This window comes from Piliocolobus tephrosceles, chromosome 21 (genome assembly GCF_002776525.5).
Source record: "Piliocolobus tephrosceles isolate RC106 chromosome 21, ASM277652v3, whole genome shotgun sequence".
Taxonomy (NCBI): domain Eukaryota; kingdom Metazoa; phylum Chordata; class Mammalia; order Primates; family Cercopithecidae; genus Piliocolobus; species Piliocolobus tephrosceles.
In genome coordinates, this window is record NC_045454.1 from 165268 (window position 1) to 186943 (window position 21676).

The window sequence follows — 21676 nt, forward strand, 5'->3', positions numbered from 1 at the left end:
TGGTGGCTCATGCCTGTAATCCTAGCATTTTAGGAGGCTGAGGTGGACAGATCACGAGGTCAGGAGATGGAGACCATCCTGGCCACCATGGTGAAACCCCGTCTCTACTAAAAATACAAAAATATTAGCTGGGCGTGGTGGCAGGTGACTGTAATCCCAGCTACTCGAGAGGCTGAGGCAGGAGAATCGCTTGAACTCAGGAGGCAGAGATTGCAGTGAGCCGAGATCGCACCACTGCACTCCTGCTTGGAGACAGAGCAAGACTCCATCTGAAAAAACAAGCAAACAAAAAAGCTGTATATACATAAATATATTTAAATTTGAGGCCAGATACAGTGGCTTACACCATTTTGGGAGGCCAAGGTTTGGGGATAGCTTAAGCCCAGGAGTTTGAGACCAGCCTGGACAACATAGCAAGACTCAGACTTAAATTTTTTTTATTTTTATTTTTTTGATGGTGGCACATGCCTGCGTTCCCTGCTAGTTAGGAGGCTGACCTGAGCTTGGCATTTGGGAAGCTTCCTCAGTATCTCAGTCCCTGATGGGATGTGTGATATAGTTTGGACGTTTGTCCCTTCCAAATCTCACAATGAAATGTAATCCCTGGGCCGGGCACAATGGCTCACGCCTGTAATCCCAGTACTCTGGGAGGCTGAGGCGGGAGGATCACAAGGGCAGGAGTTCAAGAGCAGCCTGGCCAATATGGTGAAACCTGTCACTACTAAAAGTACAAAAGTTAGCCGGGCGTGGTGGCGGGTGCCTGTAGTCCCAGCTATTCAGGAGGCTGAGGCAGGAGAATCGCTTGAACCCAGGAGGCGGAGGTTGCAGTGAGCCGAAATCGCACCACTGCACTCCAGCCTGGGTGACGGATTGAGACTCCATTTCAAAAAAAAAAAAAAGGAAGAAATGTAATCCCTGGCTGGGCACACTGGCTCACACCTGTAATCCTAGCACTTTGGGAGGCCAAAGTGGGCGAATCACTTGAAGTCAGGAGGTCAACACCAGCCTGGCCAACATGGTAAAACACTGATTCTACTTTAAAAATACAAAAATTAGCTGGGTGTAGTGGCATGCACCTCTACTCCCATCTACCTGGAAGGCTGAGACAGGCGGATCAGGAACCCAGGAAACAGAGGCTGCACTGAGCCAAGATTGCACTACTGCACTCCAGCCTGGGCAACCGAGGGAGATTCCATATCAAAAAAAATAAAGAAAAGACAAAAAAGGCAAGACAAGATAGGAAGGAAGGAAGGAAGGAAGGAAGGAAGGAAGGAAGGAAGGAAGGAGGAAGGAAGGAAGGAAGGAAGGGAGGAAGGGAGGGAGGGGAGAAAGAGAGAGAGAGAAAGAGAAAGAAAGAAAGGAAAGAAAGAATAAAGAAAGAAAGAAAGAAAGAAGAAAGAAGAAAGAAAGAAAGAAAGGGAAAGAAAGAAATAAAAGAAGGAAAGAAATGTAATCCCTAATGTTGGAGGTTGGGCCTGGGGAAGGTGTTTGGGTCCTGGTGGTGCGTCTCTCATAAATGGCTTAGCACCATCCCTTTGGTGACTTTTTGCTCAGTTAGTTCACATGAGATCTATGTGGCACCCCCTACTCCTGCTTCTCCTCTTGCCATGTGATACACTGGCTCCTCCCTCACCTTCTGTCATGAGTGGAAGCTTCCTGAGGGCTCACCAGCAGCAGATGCCAGCACTATGCTTCCTGTACAACTTGCAGAACCATGAGCCAATGAAACCTCTTTTCTTTATAAATTACTCAGTCTCAGGTATTCCTTTGTAGCAACTCAAGAGGGGACTAACACAACGTGGAAGTGCCACATGTCCTGAACTTCCCAGGATGTCCCCACCTCACACAGTGCTGGGGGCTCCACTCACCCAACAGGCCCTTCTCCGTTAACGGCACTATCCATGTCAAACTCTAGCTCCTCCCGTGTGTGCTCCTCTTCTGATTTCCTGGCAAGGAGGGAAGCACAGAGTGAGAACTAAGGGGAAGAGGAGGTGGAGAGGCATTCTCCAGCAAAACTCCAACTTCTTCACCTGGAGACGTGGCAGACAGACAGAGAGGTGGTTTCCTAAAGTCACCCCAAAGGCACCTTCCCCCAGAGCCATGGCCAGAAAGGCAGAGTAACTGCCACTAGAGACACAGGGAGGATCCCCCCAAAACTCACCTCCCACAGCACTCCCTTAGTGGATGGAGAGACAGTCCCATTCCCAGGGAAGGGACACAATGGGCAGATGAGGGAAGAAAGGTGGGCAGAGTGAGCAGAAAGGAGAAACTGAGCACCCCGCCCCCATCCCCACCACTCTTACCCCAGGGTACTGACCTGAAGGTGATGAGGCGGGTGTAGATGAGTGGGGGGCAAAAGAAGGCAAGAATCAGGGCCCAGATGGGTGTAGTGCTGGCCATATCTCCCCACCACTTCTGTGTCAGCAGAGACTGTGGGGGGTGGGCAGGATTAGGATTCAAATATCCCCCACAGCCCCTTCCCTAAGATGCCCAGCAAGGGTTGGACCACAGCTCCAAAGTACAGAGCAAGTGCCCAGTGTCACAGCCACAACTATTGAGGTAGGGAGACGGTGGTGAAAGGCAAAGACAACTTGGGCCAGGTTTTGACAGTAAACAGCCAACACTTAAATTGACACTATATGGCAGATACAGGGCTAAGCACTTTATGTAGATTAGTCCACTGAATCCCCAACACATAAGGGGGTGGGTACTAGTATCTCCTCCTTGGCACACATGAGGCACAGAGAGGTTAAGGAAATGGCCCAAAGAAACACAGCCTGTATATGGTAGAGCTGGATGAGTTTAACCACTATCCACAGCAAGGGACTCTGGGTAGCTGTTTGAAATGTGGGCTAAACCATTCCAACAGATGAGGATGGGACTTCCTGTTGGGTGGGCACAACTTCCTGTACTGAAGTGAGATTCTGAGCCCCTGTCAGATTCAAACTAAAAATACTGATAATGTTTCCAAAATGTCAACTTGTCAGCATCGGAGAGACTGTGGGAGCAAGTGGGGCTTCCCAAGGCAGACGATTTCCTATAGAAAGGGTGGGATTTCCTAGGCCAAAGTTTATGTCCAAAAATAAAACGTAATTGTTCAGTAAGGCCATTCTAATTGCTGAGAACTGAAACTAGGGACCTCTAAAAGAATTGGAAAGGATTTCCTGTGGATGACATGGGACTTCCTGTGGATGACGTCAGACTTCCTGTGGATGACTTAGGACTTCCTTTGAAAGAAATGGACTCTTCCGTGAAAGCGGGAAGGACTTCTTAGGTTAAAGGTGGAACTTCCTGATAGGGTCACCAGGAGTTTCTCTATCTGGAGTGGAACTTTTTAGGAGGATGGGCTTTGTCGTGGGAAGGTTGGCTTTTAGTGGAAGGGAGTGAGGCTTCTTATGGGAAGAGCAGCCTTTCTGAGAGAGAAGAGAGACTTTCTGGGTAATCTCCAGGGAGAGGGGCTGGTCAAGACCATAGATGTTCCCAATGGCAGGGGCTCATCCCTCTACTTCCCAGAGTCCACTTGGAGACTGTTTGGGATGTTGATGTCGCAGATACTCACCTGTACCCCATCCTGGGCAAAGAAGGCACGGGCGTCAGCTTGCATGGCCAGCTGGAGGCAAGTGGCATCCCCCCAGAGCGGGCAGCGACGGAGGAGGAGGCGGGCAGCCCTTACCTCACTGCTGTGATAGCACTCACCAAAGAGGTCTAGAGGCAGAGGAGTTAATTATGTGACAGGGATGGGAAGTAGGGTGAGGGTGTGAAGGGAGAGGAAAGGGAATTTAAGGGGATGGCGCAGGGATATGTGAGGAGTGCGGAGATGCACATTCCCCCGCTGGCGGCAGCCCCCGTCCCTGCTCCCAGGCACCATGCTCCACGCACCAACGCCCATCCCCTCAAACTTGACCGCCAGGTCTTTCCTCCGTGCTGCCTCCTCAGCATCAGGCTCCAAACGTGCCATCACCCGGAGCAGCAAACAGGCCCCAAGAGCTGAGGAAACTGCATTGGAACCCTGGAGAGACAAAGCGGGCATGGATGCCTCAAAGACGGTTCATAGAGGGGGAGAAAGCCTGAAGTCAAGGGAAGGGACAGAGTCAGAGGTCAGAAACTAACTGGGGTCATCAGAGGCCAAGGAAGAAGCAATGTTTGGAGACAGATCTGGAAGAAACTGAACGTCAGTTGAAAATGCCAGAAGTCAGGTGGTTCAGAGACCAGGGATGCAAGTCACGGATGCAAGTCAGGGGTTCGAATGAATTCAGCAGTCACAGACAGGTCAAGAAGCAGTTGGAGGCTGGGTAAAGTGGCTCATGACTGTAATCCCAGCACGTTGGGAGGCTGAAGTGAAACCACCTTTGCAAAAATTACAACTGAGGAAATTATGACAATGAAAGAAATCAGACCTAGCTGACTCCATCTTGCTTCTAACCCTTAAGCTGTCCTTGCTTCTGGGCATAGGCTGAAGTAACTTTGGGAAGGAATTCAGTTCATGGTTTGACTCTGAAACAAAATCAATAATAGCCCTTTCCCAAAAGATGCCCTTCTTGCCTGGGGACCAGTCTGCCTTTGAGGACTAACAAATTAGCTACAAGATTATAAATTATGGGCCGGGCATGGTGGCTCACGCCTGTAATCCCAGCACTTTGGGATGCCAAGGCGGGCGGATCATGAGGTCAGGAGATCGAGACCATCCTGGCTAACACGGTGAAACCCCGTCTCTACTAAAAATACAAAAAATTAGCTGGGCGTGGTGGCGGGCGCCTGTAGTCCCAGCTACTCGGGAGGCTGAGGCAGGAGAATGGCGTGAACCCGGGAGGCAGAGCTGCAGTGAGCCAAGATTGTGCCACTGCACTCCAGCCTGGGCGACAGAGCGAGACTCTGTCTCAAAAAAAAAAAAAAAAATTAGAAATTATGGTTAGGGGGTCATGCAGCCTTTGGCTTCCCATATTGCTCCTGGGGATAACATTACTATTGTAAAACCTAAGATGAGTGCTTGAGATACTTTGCAGACCTTGCACTGGATGGATCAGCTGACATCACCCGGACTGTAATCTGGCTCAATGAGTTCTGCCTTCCCACTCAGGAACAAAAGACAGCCAGAAAAACTCACTTGGGCTCCCTGTGAGTCCATCTCCAACCTGACCAATCAGCACTCCCCACTTCCCAAGCCCCTACCCACCAAATTATCTTTAAAAACTCTCATCCCCGAATCCTCAAGGAGACTGATTTGAGTAATAATAAAACTGAGGTCTCCCGCATAGCCCGGCTCTGCGTTAATTACTCTTTCTCCATTACAATTTCCCTGTTTTGGTAAGTCGGCTCTGTCTAGGCAGCAGGCAAGGTGAACCCATTGGGTGGTTACAGATGCAGGAGGATTGCTTGAGCCCAGGAATTCAAGACCAGCCTAGGCAACATAGTGAGACTCCATATCCACAAAAAAAAATTTTTTTGACCGGGCACGGTTGCTCACGCCTGTAATCCCAGCACTTTGGGAGGCTGAGGCAGGCGGATCACGAAGTCAGGAGATCAAGACCATCCTGGATAAAATGGTGAAACCCTGTCTCTACTAAAAATTAAAAAAAAATAAAAAAATAATTAGCTGGGGTTGCTGGCGGGCGCCCGGAAGCCCAGCTAATTTGGAGGGTGGGGGCAGGGGAATGGCGTAAACCCGGGGGGCGGAGCTTGCAGTGAGCTGAGATCCGGCCACTGCACTCCAGCCTGGGCGACAGAGCGAGACTCCGTCTCAAAAAAAATTTTTTTTAGTTAGCCAGGCGTGGTGGTTTGCTCCTGTAGTCCCAGCTACTAGGGAGGCTGAGGTAGGAGGATCAAATGAGCCCAGGAAGTTGAGGCTGCAGTGAGCCATGATCATGCCACTGCACTCCAGCCTGGATGACTGAGGAAGACACTGTCTCTAACAATAAAAGTTTTTTTTTTTTTTTTGAGACGGAGTCTCACTCTGTCACCAGGCTGGAGTGCTGTGGCTGGATCTCAGCTCACTGCAAGCTCCGCCTCCCGGGTTCACGCCATTCTCCTGCCTCAGCCTCCCAGGTAGCCACCTACTACTACTGTAGCCTGGGACTACAGGCGCCGCCACCTCACCCGGCTAGTTTTTTGTAGTTTTTAGTAGAGACGGGGTTTCACCGTGTTAGCCAGGATGGTCTCGATCTCCCAACCTCGTGATCCGCCCGTCTCGGCCTCCCAAAGTCCTGGGATTACAGGCTTGAGCCACCGCGCCCGGCCAACAATAAAAGTTTTAAAAGCACTTGGAGAGGTAACCAAAAATGCCAGTGTAGGGAACTTCAAAACTTCATCCCTCCACAAAAGCAACCAATAGCTAGCAAAAACTGTCAGAATCAACTTTTCTAGAATTCTGGAATCTAATCCAAAACTTACCAAAAAAACCAAGAAAATGCTTAATGAAGAGACTACTAAATTTCAGTAAGAGGGCGCTGCAGCATTTTAACCTACCCACTTACTATATCCCCAGCTCCCCAGCTCAGTGGCAGCCTTGAAGACAAAGACACACATTCCTGGTGTGGGCCGCTGGTACTAGAGGAGCAATTCAGACCTTACCCTCCAGAATTGTGGTCGCGTGGGGCCCTATCTGGTGGCTCCCTGAAGCAACAGCTGAAGGGTTTGACTTTGCTTCACTTGCCTTAGAGCTTTCCCCAGAGAAAAAATGCCTTTCCAGCAGTGTGTGTTAAAATCTTTTTTGAGATGGAGTTTCACTCTTGTTGCCCAGGCTGGAGTACAATGGTAAGATCTCAGCTCACCACAACCTCTGCCTCCCGGCTTCAAGCAGTTCTGCCTCAGCCTCCCAGGTAGCTGGGATTAGAGGTATGCGCCACCATGCCTGGCTAATTTTTGGTATTTTTAGTAGAGATAGGGTTTCTCCATGTTGGTCAGGCTGGTCACAAATTCCTGACCTCGGGTGATCTGCCCGCCTCGGCATCCCAAAGTGCTGGGATGACAGCGGGAGTCACCGCACCGGCTTGTTAAAATCTTTCAAAGGCAAATGAATTCTCCACAGCCACCAGAGTCAAGGAATCACAGTAAAGGCAGCAATAGATACACTAAGCAGCTTGGAAAGAAAGAGGCTATGAGCTGGGCGCGGTGGCTCAAGCCTGTAATCCCAGCACTTTGGGAGGCCGAGACGGGCGGATCATGAGGTCAGGAGATCGAGACCATCCTGGCTAACACGGTGAAACCCTGTCTCTACTAAAAAATACAAAAAACTAGCCGGGTGAGGTGGCGGGCGCCTGTAGTCCCAGCTACTCGGGAGGCTGAGGCAGGAGAATGGCGTGAACCTGGGAGGTGGAGCTTACAGTGAGCTGAGATCCGGACACTGCACTCCAGCCTGGGCGACAGAGTGAGACTCCGTCTCAAAAAAAAAAAAAAAAAAAAAAAAAAAGAGGCCATGAAAGGAAACACTTGGAGGAAATAAGGGCTTTGAAAAGCTTCCTTGTGTGCCAGGAAATTCAAAAGGCTAGATGCATGACTAGGGCTAGCGGCGTACTCAGAAAATACCAAAGAAAACCTGACGCTCTTATCTCTGCCTGAACTTTAGGCTCTGCACAAGCAGGAAGTGAAGACTAAAGCAGAATTGTAAACAGCTTGGCTAACTATTGAAAGACTGCTTCAATACACAGCCATGGTGGGCCAGGCGCGGTGGCTCAAGCCTATAATCCCAGCACTTACAGGGAGTTTCTTGTGTTTGCTTCTATGGTTCCAGGTATTTAAGGATATCTCTGTCAAGTCACTAGCAGACCACTAAGCTAACAGAAGAGGGGCTTCCACGGCCACACATGACAAAGAATACAGACTTTCCTAAAAAAAAAGAGAGAGAGAGAATACAGACTTTTCTTCTAAAAAAACTTTAGAGAAGTCACTAAACAGGGTGGGTATGGTGGCTCACACCTATAATCCCTGCACTTTGGGAGGCCGAAGCAGGTGGATCACCTGAGGTCAGGAGTTTGAGACCAGCTTGGCTAGCATAGTGAAACCCCATCTCTACGAAAAATACAAAAATTAGCCGGGTGTGGTGGTACACACCTGTAATCCCAGCTACTTGGGAGGCTAAGGCAGGAGAATCGCTTAAACCTGGGAGGTGGAGCTTGCAGTGACCTGAGATTGCACCACCACACTCTAGCCTGGGCCACAGAGCGAGACTCCATCCCAAAACAACAACAAGAAAAAGAAAAAAGAAAAGTCACTAAACAAACAACAATGACCCACAGCAAGCAACAGCCACAACAAACCCTGGAGGGAGGGCATAAGCTGATTTCCAGAGTTGCAACATTATCATATTCAAAATGTTCCCCTTTTCAACAAAAAATTATGAGGCATGCAAAGAAACAAGACAATATGGTTCATATACTGGAAAAAAAAAAGAAATTAATAGAGACCAGCCACAGTGGCTCACACCTGTAATCCCAGCACTTTGGGAGGCCAAGGCAGGAGAATTGCTTGAGCCCAAGAATTCAAGACCAGCTTGGGCAACATAGTAAGACCCCATCTCTGCAGATTTTTTTTTTTTTTTTTTTTTTTTTGAGATGGAGTCTCGCTCTGTTGCCCAGGCTGGAGTGCAGTGGCCAGATCTCAGCTCACTGCAAGCTCCGCCTCCCGGGTTTACGCCATTCTCCTGCCTCAGCCTCCCGAGTAGCTGGGACTACAGGTGCCCGCCGCCTCGTCTGGCTAGTTTTTTGTATTTTTTGATAGAGACGGGGTTTCACCGTGTTAGCCAGGATGGTCTCGATCTCCTGACCTCATGATCCGCCCATCTCGGCCTCCCAAAGTGCTGGGACTACAGGCTTGAGCCACCGCACCCGGCCATGCAGATTTTTTTAAAATTAGCTTGTCATGTGGCCGGTAGACCCAGCTACTCAGGAGGCTGAGGTGGGAAGATCGCTTGAGTCCAAGAAGGTCAAGGTTGCAGTGAACTCTGGTCACACCACTGCAGTCCAGCCTGAGTGACAGAATGAGACTCTGTCTCAACAACAAGAAAAAAAAGAAAAAAAGAAAAGAAAGGAAAATAAATGAAACGAATAGAAATGAGTAGGAAAAATAAATAAATGAATAGAAACTATCCCTGCAGAAACTCAGACATTGAACTTACTAGACAAAGACTTTAAATAACCTGTCTTAAATATGCTCAAAGAGCTAAAGGAAATCATGAAAAAAGAACTAAAGGTAGACAGGAAAAAGATGTCTCACCCCCTAGAGAATAAGAATACAGAGATAGAGGCAGTGTTTCCTGAAACTGGGTTAATTCTTTATAGAAATGTGAACACTGAATTTATTTTTTTAAAAATAATAAAAATTTAGGCCGGGCGCGGTGGCTCAAGCCTGTAATCCCAGCACTTTGGGAGGCTGAGACGGGCGGATCACGAGGTCAGGAGATTGAGACCATCCTGGCTAACACGGTGAAACCCCATCTCTACTAAAAAATACAAAAAACTAGCCAGGCGCGGTGGCTGGCGCCTGTAGTCCCAGCTACTCGGGAGGCTGAGGCAGGAGAATGGTGGGAACCCGGGAGGCGGAGCTTGCAGTGAGCTGAGATCTGGCCACTGCACTCCAACCTGGGCGACAGAGCGAGACTCCGTCTCAAAAAAATAATAATAATAATAATAATAATAAAAATTTAAAAAAATAAAAAATAAAAAACCAGAAAACATCTTATATGTACATAGGTCTTGAGTGAAGTGGTGCTTTTTTTTCCTGCTTTTTATAGAAGAGATTGAGAATGGTACTCTAATCAAAAATAAAGTTTTGTAGTGGGACCAGGGGAGAAAAAAAAGAATATAGAGATAGAAATTACAGAAAGGAACCAAACAGAAACTCTGAAGCTAAAAAGCACAATAACTGAAACATAAAAACCACTAGAGGGACTCAACAGTAGATTCATAAAAAAGGCAAAATAAAGATCAGTGAATTTGAAGCTAAGTTCATTGAGATTATCCAGCTGGAGGAGAAAAAAGAAAAACAAATGAAGGAAAATAAGTAGAGCCTAAGGGACTTGCAAGACACCATACAGAATACTAATACACACATAATGAGAGTCCAAAAGGAAAAGAAAGAGAGAAAGGGAAAGAAATAATATTTGAAGATATAATGTCCTAAAAACTTCCAAAATTTCGTGAAAGACGTAAGTCTACACATCCAGGAAGCTCAAGGAACTCCAAGTAAAATAAATTCAGAGAGATCCACACTGAGATATGTTATCAAAGGCCAAGACAAAGAGAGAATCTTGGCCGAGCATGGTGGCACATGCCTGTAATCCCAGCATTTTTTGAAGTCGAAGCAGGCGGATCACTTGAGGTCAGCAGTCCAGCCTGGCTAACATGGTGAAACCCCATCTCTACTTAAAAAAAAAAAAAAAAAAATACAAAAATTAGCCATGCATGGTGGCAGGTGCCTGTAATCCCAGTTACTTGGGAGGCTGAGGCAGGAGAATTACTTGAACCTGGGAGACTGAGGTTGCAGTGAGCCAAGATCATGCCACTGCACTGCAGCCTGGGCAACAGAGCGAGACTCTGTCTCGAAAAGTAAAAATATAAAATAATGCTTGATATGAGGGAGAGAAAAGAAAGAGGAAGCAGTTGGAGGCATATATCACGGATGGAGGATGGGGCGACGGTCAGGTGATGTCAGGGGTCGGGGAATTGTATGGTAATTGTATGGTGAACACTGGCATCCAGTGGCCTAAAGGACAGGGATGCAGGAGCGCCAAGTCAGCACTCACCATCTCCCAGAAGTACATGGCCATCTGTGCCCTGTTCAGCAGCAGTGCCCAAATAAGCAGGTCACTCCAGGGGGCCTGCCCGAGGTCAACATCCAGTGAGAGCAGCGAGGTGGCCTTGTCCGAGAGCAGACCCGTCTGCCAGCAAAAGGAGGGGTGGTGAGGACTGGCCCCTCCCCAACACTGGCCACCACCAGCCCTGCCCCTGGTTTGGTCACACCCCTGCTCTGGCCACGCCCCATTCCTGATGTAATCCCGCCCCCAGGTCCTTCCCATGGAGAGGGGGCCCCCCCAGCTTTGCCCGGTCCTTACGCTCTCCCCGAAGCCCTGGCCTGGGTGAGGGTCCCAGGCGCCCCCGGAGGGGTACCTCGGCGCACACATCTTCCCCAGCAGCATCCTCAGCACATGCCCCACGTCAGGGGGCCGGGGCTCCGCAGCTCCCCCTTTTTGGGCTAGGGCTTTGGTGCCTGCGCTGTGGGACGCCTGATCCAAAAGGTTGCGGATGAGCGAGTTGGGGGGCGCCGCGCCGTAGAGTTGGGCCAGGCGCATCGGGGTCAGAAAGCGGCCCAAGCTGAGGCCGTGGGAGATGAGCAAGCGCACGAACTCGGGCCGGTCATTCAGCAGGGCGTCCATGAGGGAGGCTTCGAGATGGAAGGACTGGCGGGGGTGCGATGAATGGGGGAAGAGATTAGCTCAAAGGTTAAGGACAAGAGAAGGGAGTACAACGGTATGAGGGACAGATGGATGGATGGATGGATGGCTTGATGGATGGATGGATGGATGGACAGACGGATGGATGGACAAAGGGATGGATGGATAAAATGGATGGATGGATGGATGGACAAATGGATGGATGGATAAATAGATGAATGAACGGATGAATGGATAGATGGATGTACAGGGTGGAGAGATGGATAGATGGACAGAGGGATGGATGGGGAGAGAGGAAACATGTTGGGGCAGATGGACAATCAGAGATGGATGGGCAATTAAGGGAAGGCTGGACAGGCCATAATGGAAGGCAGGGTGGAAAGGTGTCTAAAAAGGCAGAGAGGGAGGAGAGCACAGTCCCCTTGTCAGGATGCCCAACCCCAGGCCCTGACCCCTCACCCGCCATTGGATGTCCCCCCGAAAGAGTTCACTCTGGGCAATGTCCACGCGGTTCCAAGCCACAGCCAAACGCAGCTCGTCCAGGTAGGCTGAGGCCTCCGAGCTCCCGCAGGCTGGAAGGATTAGAGGGAGAGGGGGCAAGAAGTCAGGGGAGGAGGGGCATCTTACGAATGTCTATTTGGCTTCTATTTTGCATGCCTGACTTTTAAACTCTGCATAAAGGGGGTGCTACTGGGCAGAGTGTGGGGGTCTTTAAGCAGTCAGGTTATGATAAGCATAAGGTCATTTGGCTCAGGGCCAGAGCACAGACCACTGGTTTACAGCCCCCAAGAAGAAAGAAAAGGAATCACTTATTCATTTAATATTTATTGAGGTATGTTATGGACCAAGCAGTGGAGAGAGAAATCGGATACAGTTCCTACCCTGAGGAAGCTGGTTCTTTTGGGGGAAATATGTCCCCCCAACACATAACTACCCTTACAGTGCTCAGTGCCCTCAGAGGTGGGCATATAATATGATTAGGACCCAGAGGAGGATATGGTCACAGAGGTATAGAGTGGCCCAAGACAGCTCCCAGAGAATGTGTGTTGAGGTAGAACTTTGAAAGACCACCAGGATTGGGAGGTGTGCATCTAAGATGGGAAAAGGGCGTTCAAAGCAGCAGGCACAGCAGAAGCAAAGGCCTGGGTGCAAAAACAAAACAAAACAACAACAAAAAAAAACCACACAGCAGATGATGACAAATGTGAGTCACTCTGATTTCTGAAACTTGGGGTATGTTGTGAGGGGAAAGAGGTGACAACAGCAGAAAATGAGATTGGAAAAAATCTGAACATGAGAGGGACTCGGAGAGACCCTGGAGGTCACTAAAACAGCAAGAGAGAACAAGAAACCCTTAAAAATTTAGCCATAGCAGAGGGTGGTTTGTATGGTGACTATTAGTAAGGCTCATTTCTTCATCTCTGATTTTTTTTTTTTCGAGACGGAGTCTTGCTCTGTCACCCAGGCTGGAGTGCAGTGGCCGGATCTCAGCTCACTGCAACCTCCGCCTCCCGGGTTCATGCCATTCTCCCGCCTCAGCCTCCTGAGTAGCTGGGACCACAGGCGTCCGCCACCTCGCCCGGCTAATTTTTTGTACTTTTAGTAGAGACAAGGTTTCACTGTGTTAGCCAGGATGGTCTCGATCTCCTGACCTCGTGATCCGCCCGTCTCGGCCTCCCAAAGTGCTGGGATTATAGGCTTGAGCCACCGCGCCCGGCCAAAACCCTTAAAAATTTGATCCAGCTATTTAGTGGATCCAAACATGTACAGTCAACAGGGGCATGAAAAGTCCTGAAGGGCATTTGTTGTGACATGGAGTTAGGTTTCCTTCTGCCTCCACTTGCTCTGTATCTATCTCCAAAACAAATTCATCTCATTCTGGTTGCTCCAAAAACTGGTACCACAGAAAGAGATAATCTCATGCAGCAGACATGAGCAATGGGCTCTGGGGCAGGCAGACGTGGGTTCCAGTCCTCCGTCCACCAGTACCAGCTGAGTGACTTCAAGCAAGCCATTGAACCTTGGGAGCCTCGGTTTCCTCATCTATGAAATGGGAGATAGTGGCACCCCCTTCAGAGCACTGTAATCAATTACAGTAACTGTGAGAGGAAATTCCACGCTGTGGTGACTCTGTAGCTTGACCAGTGTAGCCTCTAAGGCTGTAGTTGAGGAAACAGAGGCCCAGAAAGGCAGTCACATGTCTAGGACCACATGGCTTTCTGTGCTCTTTCAAAACCCAGATGTCCATTCAGAGCGGGCTTTTCTATGATTTTCTTTTCTTTTCTTTTTTTTTTTTTTCTTTTTTTTTGAGACGGAGTCTCGCCCTGTTGCCCGGGCTGGAGTGCAGTGGCTGGATCTCAGCTCACTGCAAGCTCCGCCTCCTGGGTTTACGCCATTCTCCTGCCTCAGCCTCCCGAGTAGCTGGGACTACAGGCGCCCGCCACCTCGAACGGCTAGTTTTTTGTATTTTTTAGTAGAGACGGGGTTTCACCGTATTAGCCAGGATGGTCTCGATCTCCTGACCTCGTGATCCGCCCGTCTCGGCCTCCCAAAGGGCTGGGATTACAGGCTTGAGCCACTGCGCTTGGCCTTCTATGATTTTCTATAATTCTAGGAAGCTCTCTTACTTCCCCCACAGTTTCAAAAGAAGCAAACAAAATCGTTTATTTATTTATTTATTTTTTAAGAGGAGTCTTACACTGTCGCAGGGGCTGGTGTGCAGTGGCACGATCTCGGCTCACTGCAACCTCTGCCTCCCGGGTTCAAGCGATTACAGGCACTGGCCGCCACGCCCAGCCCGGCTAATTTTTTTTGTATTTTTGGTAGAGATGGGGTTTCACTATGTTGGCCAGGCTCGTCTGGAACTCCTGACCTCGTGATCTGCCCACCTCAGCCTCCCAAAGTGCTGGGATTATAGATGTGAGCCACTGCACCCAGCCCAAAATCATTTATAATATTTTGATTTATAGGCCGGGCATGGTGGCGCATGCCTGCAATCCTAGCACTTTGGGAGGCCAAGGTGGGCGGACTGCCTGAGCTCAGGAGTTCGAGACCAGCCTGGGTAGCACAGTGAAACCCTGTCTCTGCTAAAATACAAAAAATTAGCCGGGCATGGTGGCGTGCGTCTGTAGTCCCAGCTACTCGGGAGACTGAGGCAGGAGAATTGCTTGAACCCGGGAGGCGGAGGTTGCAGTGAGCCGAGATCGTATCACTGCACTCCAGCCCGGGTGACAGAGCAAGACTCCATCTTAAATAATAATAATAATAATAATAGGCTGGGCGCAGTGGCTCACGCCTGTAATCCCAGCACTTTGGGAGGCCGAGGTGGGCAAATCACCTGAGGTCAGGAGTTCGAGACCAGCCTGACCAACATGGAGAAACCCCACCTCTACTAAAAATACAAAATTAGCTGGGTGTGGTGGTGCACGCCTGTAATCCCAGCTACTTGGGACACTGAGGCAGGAGAATCACTTGAACCCAGGAGGTGGAGGTTGCGGTAAGCCGAGATCATATCATTGCACTCCAGCCTGGGCAACAAGAGCGAAACTCTGTCTCAGAAATAATAATAATAATACCTTGCTTTATATTCTGCCTTAATCTGGCACCATTTGTCACCTGGACACCCGACCCTGTCCCCACCTTGTCCCTTCATACTCACCATGTTCCATACTCAACTCAGTATCTAACCCTCAAACCCATCTTCCCTGCGTCCTCATCTCAGGCCCCTCTATCCACCCAGTCAATAAGGCAGACCCCAGATACTGTCCTTGTCCCTTCCTGCCCCTCCCATCTCACAGGCCATCAGCCCCCAAGTTCCAAGTCCCATGTCCAGCCTCCTGACTCTCTGCTGAGCCTCCCCTACTGTCCCCCTGGCCCCAGCGGCAGCTCAAGCTTTGGCCCCCACCAACCACTGTCACTGCAGTCTCTTCTCTCCTCTCCACTCTGCACCCACCTACTCCCAGAGGGTCTGTTTTTGTTTTGTTTTTTTGTGACAGGGTCTTCCTCTGTCACCCAGGCTGGAGTGTAGTGGCACCGTCACAGCTCACTTCAGCTTTGAGACATCCTGGGCTCAAGCGATCCTCCTGCCTCAGCCTCCCAAGTAGCTGGAACTACAGGAACATAGTGCCACGCCCAGCTAATTTTTTATAGAAATGGGGGCCTCATTATGCTGCCCAGGCTCGTCTCAAACTCCTGGGCTCAAGTGAACCTCCTTCCTTGGCCTTCCAAAGTGCTGTAATTACAGGCATGAGCCTTCACACTTGGCCAGAGAGTCTTTTTTATCCACACAACCGACCCTGGTCCTCTGCTGCCTCTCAAGGACAGCCTTTAGACCCTCTGCCTGGCATTTGAGGTCCTGGGTGGTTTGGCCCTACCCGCCTTACTGGCCTTGTCTCCAACACTCCCTTCATGCCAATGATACATACCAACCCTGCGAGCCTCTGACGTCTCTCCAAACACACCCCTTCTTATGGGCTTGAGAATTATACAGACTCACATGAAAAGCCTGACCCCTGCTACTAGCCAGATGACCTTGGGCAAGCGATTTTTCCTCTCTCTGAGCCTCAGTGTCTTCATCTGCAAAATGGAGCGATAATCCTTGCAGGCAGGGAAGGGAGATGAAGGGCAAAGGAGTATACCAACTGCCCAGTACTAGGCCTACCTATGCTAGACTCTTAAGAAGCATTCATGGGCCCGGGGCGGTGGCTCAGGCCTGTAATCTCAGCACTTTGGGAGGCCGAGGTGGGCAGATCACGAGGTCAGGAGGTCAAGACCATCCTGGCCAACACGGTAAAACCCCGTCTCTACTAAAAATACAAACATTAGCCAGTCGTGGTGGCAGGCACCTGTAGTCCCAGCTTCTCCGGAGGCTGAGGCAGGAGAATCGCTTGAACCCGGGAGGTGGAGCTTGCAGTGAGCCGAGATTGCGCCACTGTACTCCAGCCTGGGCAACAGAGCAAGACTCCGTCTTAAAAAAAAAAAAAAAAAAAAAAAAAAGACCTTGCCCTTTCTTTCTTGCTGAAATTTCATCCATTCAACTCTGCTATCCCCAGGCCTATCAGCCATCTACAGTTCCCCCAGTGGACTGCGATCACTTACACGCTCCTGCTGGGCTTACACCACCCCCGCAAACCACATCTTACAGAGCTGCCTTATTTTCTCTCAGGAGGCTGCTGAGGCTGCTGAGTTAACTTCTGCAGAGTGAATCAGATTTGCCCCCTGAGAGTCACCTTATACTGAAGGACGTGCCCCCAGAGGAAATGGAACCATATTAAGACGAGATCCCTCTTACTGGGCCCCCACCAGGGACCGGGCACGACTCATACCTTGCCTTGGAGGCTTATAACACTCCTGCAAGATATTATCACCACTTTCCACAGAGAGAAACCGGGGCTCAGAGAGGGGAAGCTGCTTTCTCAAGACCACACAGCAAGAAAGAGGCCAAGCTGGTTTGTTTCTTTTTGCTTGTTGGTTTGTTTCTTTTTGAGACAGAGTCTCGCTCTGTCGCCCAGGCTGAAATGCAGTGGTAACCCCAGTCCTTTGGGAGACTGAGGCGGGAGGATCAGTTGAGGCCAGGAGTTCACGACCAGCGTAGGCAACAGAGCAAGACCTCGTCTGTACCAAAAAAAAAAAAAAAATTTTTTTTAATTTACCAGTGTAGTGGCAGGCAGGTGTGTTCCCAGCTACTCAGAAGGCTGAGGTAGGAGGATCACTTGAGCCTGGGAGGTTGAGGCTGCAATGAGCCGTGATCACACCACTGTACTCCAGATTGGCCTACAGAGCAAGACCCTGTCTCAATAAATAAATAAATAAGCCCCACCCCAGCCTCTTCCAGGTGGGTATTATGCTTCCCCGCCTTGGTTTTCATCATTCCATCCTCCAAGCTGCCATTTCTAGTGAAATATCTGGACTTCCTCACAGGGAGACAGTGTTTTGGTTCATGTCTAGACAGAGTGCTTCATGCATATTGGAAGCATATAGGGAAGGAAGAATGGGGTGGGTGGATGGATAGATGGAAGAACAGTTGGATGGATGCATGAAAAGCTGGAGGGGTAGAAGGGTAAATGGATGAAAGATCAATGGATGGAGGAATGAGTGGATGAAATTGTCAGTGGATGTGTGGACGGACAGGTGAGAAGATGGATGATGGATGGAGGAATGAGTGGATGGAATTCTCAGGAATTGTTGGTGGATGTGTGGATGGACAGGTGAAAGGATGGATGGATGAAAGAATGACAGATGACTGGAAGGATGGGTAGGTAAAGAGATGGAAAGATCGACCTGTACATATGGATGGATGGCTGGAAAGTTGAAAGAATGGCTAGATGGATCCAATAGAGGAAAGCAGACGCTGGAACATAATGGAAGCATCCGGGAAAACTACCCAAATAGCACCATGCAAAGCCCCAAAGGGGAAAGATATTAAGAGGGGTAAAGGGGGCATGGGCCTTGGATTAGAGAGGGTGGATGAAGTGCCCAGGCCAGGAAAGGTGTCCAAGGTTGAACTGAGAGAGGGGGAGGACCGGAGGGTACAACTTTTACCCTTCACAAGGGCCTTCAAAACTATGGTCTCGAATTCCTCAGACCCATCCTCAGAAGAACAGACTGTCAGGAGCTCCTTCCGGGTCATAATCCTCTCCACCTGTGGAATAGCCAGTTCTGGATCCCTAGCCCAGCTCCATCCCCAGCTCCTGTTGGGCCCTGTCCAAAGGGATAGAGGAGGCCATTCCCCTCCAGGACCTAATAGTCTAGGTGCCCAGAACCCTCTACTCCTGGAAACTGGAAGTCCAGGCCCCCAGCCCCTCCTCCCTCAGACCCAGAAGCCCAAGTCCCCAGTTCCCTCCCATCTCAGGATCCAGAGTTGGGCCCCCAGTGTCATACCTGGGCCTGCAGGACCTCAGGGTCCCCTTTGGGAAAGAAACGCCTGATTCGATCCCGGGCTTCGCCTTGCCTGGCTCCCCCACTCCCTGGGGCCAGAGTGTCTTCCAGGGTCTCCGCCAGGCAGTCCGCAGCTCCCCCAGAGCCGGCCACGAGGAGACAGGGGAGCTGAGCCTGGGTGGCGTTCTCTATTTGCTACAGGATAAAGGGGAGAGTCACGTCAGAGAAGGCAGGATATTCACCCTACCCAGAGTCAGACCCCCAGACCCTCCCTATGACTCAGGACCCAGGAGTCCTAGCCCCCAACTCTCCTTCCTCCTTAGATCCAGGCATCCAGGCCCCTGTACCGTCAACATCTTCTCATCACCATCGATCAGGAGGAGCAGGACAGGGATGTCAATTCCAGTCCCTGAGGCAAGAAGAGAAGGGGGCTTGATTACCTCCCATCAGCCTTTGCTGGAGATAGGAGAAAACCACATATCCCAGGAGTCCCTGGGGCAAATATCAGCCTTGTCCTAATCTTCTGTTCAGAGGCTCATTGGAATTGTCATTTCTTTTTTTACTTAATTACGTATTTATTTTAGAAATGAGCGTCTTGCTGTGTTGGCCAGGGTGGTCTCGAACTCCTGGCCTCAAGCAATCCTCCCAACTTGGCCTCCCAAAGCGCTGGGATTACAGGCATGAGCCACCGCACCAGCCTAACTTTTGAAACAGGGTGTCACTCTATCACCCAGGATGGAGTGCAGGGCCATGATCACACCTTACTGCAGTCTTGATCCTCCTACTTTAGCCTTCTAAGCAGCTGGGACGACAGGCATGCACCACCGTGCCCAGCTAACTTTTTAAATTTTGGTAGAGACGGAGGTCTTGCCATCTTGCCCAGGCTGGTCTCGAACTCCTGGACTCAAGGGATCCTCCCACCTTGGCCTCCCAAAGTGCTGGAATTACAGCTGTGAGCCAGCGTGCCCAGCCAGAATTGTCATGTCTTTGTTCAGGAGGGAGCTAGATTTTGAAGACAGTAATGCTTAACTTCCCCAGGGAGGAGGGGGCTGAGGACCGGGACTCCTGAGTCCTTGAATGAGGCAGGTGTTTCTTGCATGAGTCAATCTTGTAATTGATTAACCATCAGGAGCCAGAGGGAGTGAAAGTTCAAACAGAAAGTAAAGGAAATGAGAATAGAAAGGGCTATCCAAACACAATATAGATATGTACTAAAATCCAATTGCACCATAAAGATAAGATTAAACTAACTCTATTCCCATTAAAATTAGAAACTAGGCCAGGCGAGGTGGCTCACACCTGTAATCCCAGCACTTTGGGAGGCCGAGGTGGGTGGATTACCTGAGGTCAGGAGTTCAAAACCAGCCTGACCAACATGGTGAAACCTCATCTCTACTAAAAATACAAACATTAGGCAGGGTGTAGTGGCTCACGCCTGTAATCCCAGCACTTTGGGAGGCTGAGGCGGGCAGATCACGAGGTCAGGAGTTCGAGACCAGCCTGACCAACATGGTGAAACCCCATCTCTACTAAACATACAAAAATTAGCTGGGCATGGTGGCACATGCCTGTAATCCCAGCTACTCAGGAGTTTGAGGCAGGAGAATCGCTTGAACCCAGGAGGCAGAGGTTGCAGTGAGCCAAGATCGTGCCACTGCACTCCAGCCTGGGTGACAGAACGAGTCTCCATCTCAAAAAAACACGAAAATTTGCCGGGCATTGTGCCACATGCCTGTGGTCCCAGATACTCAGGAGGCTGAGGCAGGAGAATCGCTTGAGCCCAGGAGGCAGAGGTTGCAGTGAGCTGTGATTGCACCACTGCACTCCAGCCTGGGCAACAGAGAGAGACCCCTTTTCAAAAAAAAAAAAGAAAGAAAGAAAATTATGAGATACCTGGGAATTCACTCATCCAGAAAGGCACAGGATATTTATGAGGAATCTTACAAATTTTATTTAAGGACAGGTCTAATAAATGGAAAAACTAACAGTAAGTCAACTTGTCACAAATTAACATATAAATTCAGTACAGCCTGGAGAAAGAGGGAGGTTAAGAGGAAGTTTGGAGGTGTTTACCCTATTTTGAATGGAACAGAATCATTTTAAACTTCATATGGAAAAATAAGTGTCAGAGAAGAGCCAAGAAATTGTTCAGAAAGGACAGTGAGAAGGAGCTTTCGTTAACATATATTAAAGCATCTTTATTTATGTATTTATTTTTATGATTGAGACAGGGTGTCACTCTGTCACCCAGGCTGGAGTGCAGTGATACCATCTCGGCTCACTGCAGCCTCCACTTCCTAGGCTCAAGCGATCCTCCCACCTCAGCCTCCCCAGTAGCTGGGACTACAGGCATGTGCCACCATGCCTGGCAATTTATTTTTATTTTTATTTTTGTAGAGATGGAGTTTCATTATGTTGCCAGGCTGGTCTTGAATTCCTGAGTTCAAGTGATCCACCCGCCTCGGCCTCCTAAAGTGCTGGATTACAGGCGTGAGCCACCACACCTGGCCTTAAAACATCTTTAAACTGCTGTAATCAAAGCATAGTTTGGCCCCAGGAATATATAAGTAGAGAAAAAAAAAGTTTTCAAAACGGATTTCAACAGATAAAGGATCTGAATACGCAACCACAAGAATTTCTTTTCAGCTAGGAAAGGATGGTTTATTAAATGGCCATAAAGAAAACATAGCTTCTCCTTTGGAGGAACAGAAATATAGACTCCTGACCTCAAAATATGTAAAAAATCATTTCCAGATGGATTAAAGGTTTAAATATAAAACTAAGAGATATTAAAAGACGACTTAGGAGAATATTTGTCTTGGAGTGGGATGAGCCTTTCTAAGACAGGCAGCCAAGGGGTTATAAAAGAGACAAAAGCTATATCTAACCCCATAAAAACGATAGGATTTTTTTATAGCAATAGACACCACATAAAAGTCGCTTTTTACATTTTGTTGCTGGGCGCAATGGCTTATGCCTGTAATCCCAGCATTTTGGGAGGCCAAGGTGGGTGGATCGCTTGAGCTCAGGAGTTCGAGACCAGCCTGGGCAACATGGCAAAATCCCGCTTCTACCAAAAACACAAAAAATTAGCTGGGCGTGGTGTGGTGATGTGCACCCGTGGTTCTAGCTACTCAGGAAGCTGAGGTGGAAGGATTCCTTGAGCCCAGGAGGCGGAGATTGCAGTGAGCCAAGATCATACCACTGCACCACTGCACTCCAGCCTGGGTGAGACCCTACCTCAAAAAAAAAAAAAAAAAAGACCTTTTATTTAGCATCAAACATTTAGTGTCAAACATTAGTAAACCTTAGATATCCACAAACTGGGAATTTTTTTATATTTTTTTAAACTGTAATTCCATGAAAGATTCGACTGGGGAATTTTTTTTTTTTTTTTGAGACGGAGTCTCGCTCTGT

At 49.2% G+C, this 21676-nt stretch overlaps 1 protein-coding gene across 5 annotated transcripts in view; it reads right to left on the reverse strand.

Moving 5' to 3' along the window:
* Nucleotides 1–21676, reverse strand: part of LOC111534884 (transient receptor potential cation channel subfamily M member 4) — a 54125-nt gene that overhangs the window by 20257 nt on the left and 12192 nt on the right. For 4 of the 5 annotated variants that reach the window (XM_026453109.1, XM_026453111.2, XM_026453110.2 and 1 more), the window contains 10 exons: nucleotides 18607–18668; nucleotides 18263–18454; nucleotides 17924–18023; nucleotides 11843–11955; nucleotides 11045–11389; nucleotides 10736–10870; nucleotides 3880–4009; nucleotides 3560–3705; nucleotides 2318–2430; nucleotides 1869–1946 (listed from right to left, as the gene is read on the reverse strand). In XM_026453109.1, the coding sequence (XP_026308894.1) occupies nucleotides 1869–1946; nucleotides 2318–2430; nucleotides 3560–3705; nucleotides 3880–4009; nucleotides 10736–10870; nucleotides 11045–11389; nucleotides 11843–11955; nucleotides 17924–18023; nucleotides 18263–18454; nucleotides 18607–18668 (1414 nt within the window). The remainder of the gene's footprint in view (nucleotides 1–1868; nucleotides 1947–2317; nucleotides 2431–3559; nucleotides 3706–3879; nucleotides 4010–10735; nucleotides 10871–11044; nucleotides 11390–11842; nucleotides 11956–17923; nucleotides 18024–18262; nucleotides 18455–18606; nucleotides 18669–21676) is intronic. The other variant, XM_026453112.2, reaches the window with a different exon arrangement.